At 36.1% G+C, this 3,512-nt stretch overlaps 2 protein-coding genes across 3 annotated transcripts in view; one reads left to right on the top strand and one right to left on the bottom strand.

Annotated features, from left to right (window-relative positions):
- The first annotated feature begins 307 nt into the window (after nt 1-307).
- On the top strand, nt 308-2,387 carry LOC111410876 (dolichyl-diphosphooligosaccharide--protein glycosyltransferase subunit 4A). Its single transcript, XM_023041466.1, has 2 exons — nt 308-446; nt 2,058-2,387. Exon 2 carries the CDS (start codon nt 2,058-2,060, stop codon nt 2,169-2,171), a length of 114 nt encoding a protein of 37 aa, XP_022897234.1. The 5' UTR covers nt 308-446; the 3' UTR covers nt 2,172-2,387.
- A 716-nt stretch (nt 2,388-3,103) lies between these two features.
- The window catches only part of LOC111410875, a 3,719-nt gene continuing 3,310 nt past the window's right edge, over nt 3,104-3,512 (bottom strand). The window contains exon 4 of one of the 2 annotated variants that reach the window (XM_023041464.1): nt 3,104-3,497. In XM_023041464.1, the coding sequence (XP_022897232.1) occupies nt 3,492-3,497 (6 nt within the window). In that variant the 3' untranslated portion in view covers nt 3,104-3,491. Of the gene's footprint in view, nt 3,503-3,512 lie in introns of both variants that reach the window. The other variant, XM_023041465.1, reaches the window with a different exon arrangement.

The raw sequence follows: 3,512 nt of genomic DNA, 5'->3' as shown, positions 1-3,512 counted from the left end.
AACTTGCGGATGTCTCGTTCCATGAAACTCACAAGTTAAACGGCTGAACTGGCACAATTTATGAACACGAGCCAAGCTTGACTTGTTCATAGGAACAAGTCAAACTATCTCTATTCGACTAGACCATTTTCGACCCCAATTATTGTAAGGATTATATTGTGTGTACACAATGTTGTACAAACGACTTTACACCCCCCTTATATGAAAGGAATCCATATATAATAAAATATTCATTACTCGCTCCATGTGAGGAGGGTGTAAAACTATGGGTACATCATCTTATTGTAAACCGAGTAAAACCCAACCTTGGGGTAATTCACAAGTGCATAACCTGGGCCCTTTTAAGTCTCGTTGATAGAGCAACAGGACCCCAAGCGGCTAAGGGTTTCCCTTGACATTGCTTTGCAGTGATTTCTCCTCAACTTCTTCATTACCAAACTTGGAAGGTAGTTTCAGATTTATTTGTGCAAACACGGGCTTTATATTTTAATTGTGCACTCGATCTATCTGATTGCTGTGAATGAGTTAGTTTCAACACAACCTCTATGGATCTAAGATTCCGTCCTGCCTTGCAGCCATTCTCATCTTGTAGCTCCTTAGGATTTATTTATTTATTTTTGGAAATTGTTGTTTCTTGATGATCACCTATACAGTTTCTGGCTGAATTAATTAACTGAATGAGGCACATCTACACGCTAATATTGAGTCGTTTCGTCTATTTGGGTCCAAATGATGATTTAGGACCAGATTGGTCAAAATGCGTATGTGTAAGCGCAAATGTATTTGAGTTATGATCGTCTGTCAGGATCTGGGTGAGATATGTTCTGGTTTTCATCTCACAATAGACGATTGCAGAGAAACAGACTTGGTTGTAAAGATATAAGTCAATATAAGTCAATAAGCTTCCCAATCAAAGTAGCATTGGTGATAACCAGTTTTTAGGTAATAATTCTGATTCTAGTTTAAATTAGCGAGAGACGTTCCAAAAGGAATAATGTTTGGACCTAACATGTAGATATTTCCATCTACATTGAGTTGGATCTCACTTTTCAGCGTGTGCTTATGATGTGAGCTATATCTGCTCTATAGGAATTACTACACGTGCTTGCACGTTTAAATTGTTTCTCATGGTTCAGTTTCTGTGAATGTCATAAATATCTTCACCTTCTGTGTAGTTATTGTGATAGATAGTATTGGCATTTCTTTCACCATCTCTTGTTCATAATGATGAAACCCTCGTGCTAAAACGGTGTCTTCTTCTCTTAATTGTGCCAATGCAATTACTAGACAAGCTAGCTCTTATTAGTTGCTTCTTCTACCTGCATGCTTTCTTGTTTAAATAGGTGAGATTTTGAGGCATTGGGACTGGAAGACAGTTTTTAGTATTCACACTCTATATAAGGATACAGTGTAGGATATTTTGGCAAGATAAGATATTTAGAAATGCTAGAGTAGGCACATTCCCTGTGTAATTTCTTCTTAGTTTGATTGTTGTCTTGAGAACCCTTTTTATTGCCCTTGAAATCAACATTATACATTCCTTAATCTTTTGACCATTGCTATCTTACTTTCCACGTGCAAATTCTCTACATAATCCTGAGAAATGTCATACTAATAGCATCATTTCGTCTTTGTCTCCACTTCTAATATCCCTACCCTTTCCCTACTTGACATGGAGTTTGATGAATATAAAGAAGACTTTCAAGCACTTAAAAAATTTCCTATATTTTGACAAGTATGGAATTTGCATAGAAAATACTCCTGGGGAGACGGGGAGTCATAAGCTTCGAAAAACATAACTATGATCTCAGTAAGTGGTTGTTGCCTGGAGGGTCATTGGACTCCTACTTAAATAAATGTGTGGCAAATAGTGGACGAAAAGCAACGATTGCAATCGCTTAACAACAAAAATTTTTGTCTATGTCCGACTCTTACAAATCAGCATTGATTTACCATGTGTACTATATTTCTTCTTTGTTGATTGGCCACACCAGTAAAAATCTTGTTCTGATCTATTTGACTAGCCAATAAATTGAGAAAGTTTGTTGTTTATGCAGATGATTGACGACCAGGACTTGGGCTTCTTTGCCAATTTTCTTGGCATCTTTATATTTGTGCTGGTGATTGCTTATCATTATGTGATGGCTGACCCAAAATACGAGGGCAACTGATGTGCTTCTTTTGGTTTCCATCTGTGCTACGAAGTTGATATTTTCCTTTTTGTTCTAGTTATGACTTATGAGGATGGGATATATATTTGATGTAGCAAGACTTTTCCTGTTACAGTGAATTTAGTCTTTCTGATTATTCATAAATAATATTGGAAGACAGAACTTTGTTTTGGAATTTAACTTGTTATTTATTTATATCAAATTTTTACAAATTTATTCGGATTTCAAGAGTTGATGAGCTACATTTGTGTATGTTAAAAATTAAATCTTGTGTACGCCTAGTGACAATGTGAAGTTACTGTTGTGATCTAAACAAATTATCGTACTATCCTTGCTGAAGTTGAAGTGGACATGGTAGAAAATCGTAACTGGACTATTTTTAGCATGGCTGCCACCTTATTTGCGTAATTGCGTGGTTAAGGAGAGAAGGGTTTTCTGAAAAGTATTAGTTTCAAATGAAAGCAATGGAGCAATACCGTGGAGCGATTCAATTGTGTCCTTTAAGGTAGCGAACATTTTCCATTTCTAATTTCGAATCAAGTAGCATAGCTAGAACCAACAAAACTGCAGGCCAAATTCAATCTGCAAGTGTATGCCAATCTTTTGATCCCGAACTCTGGTTTACTGTGTTTGAATTTGGATTTCACTTGGATCGTTCTGGTTTCCACAGTAAACTCAGTTTGAGCCTCGTTATCTAATCATTCATTAACGAGAGTACACACGTCAATGATTTTTTGACGAAAATACCACATTTTTTGTGTGCATTTGTATAATGACACTGCTCCCATTGATTTTAGTTAATAATTACAGATCATAAAAGAAATCTGTATGTTACACTGATGCACGTTCTTTTTCCCGATTCTCACCAAAGGATCAGGAATGCCATGGATGGTCGATAGAATTTCAACTTAGGACAAGAAATAAGAACCTCATAAAAGTAAGAAGAAATGTAAGTTGGAGTGGAAAGTACAAATTGAGAACGATGGCAGCATACACATAAAACAATAAAGCATTCAATATTGAGCTAATCAACGTCTTCTCACCAACCCCCACAAACACATTTCTACTGAGAAAAGCATGGGATATAAGAGCCCTGATCTCATCTTCAGTTTGCTTCATTCAAGAACAAAAAGAAAATACTATTAATTAACATATAAAAAGGCACGGTGCTGCTTGTACTACCAAAATACCATTGCCTTTTGCATCATGAAGATTGTCATATATATTCATCGGTAATAACATAGTTTTACTTGCATTTACCAAAAGAGTGATGTCTTTAGTTGTAGGAGATATATATGGGGAGGAGCCATTGCAAGAAGATTACACCTTATTTTGTAAGCG

This window comes from Olea europaea, chromosome 15 (assembly GCF_002742605.1).
Source record: "Olea europaea var. sylvestris chromosome 15, O_europaea_v1, whole genome shotgun sequence".
Taxonomy (NCBI): domain Eukaryota; kingdom Viridiplantae; phylum Streptophyta; class Magnoliopsida; order Lamiales; family Oleaceae; genus Olea; species Olea europaea.
The sequence above is the reverse complement of the archived record's forward strand: the minus strand, read 5'-3'. Positions and strand labels throughout refer to the sequence as shown.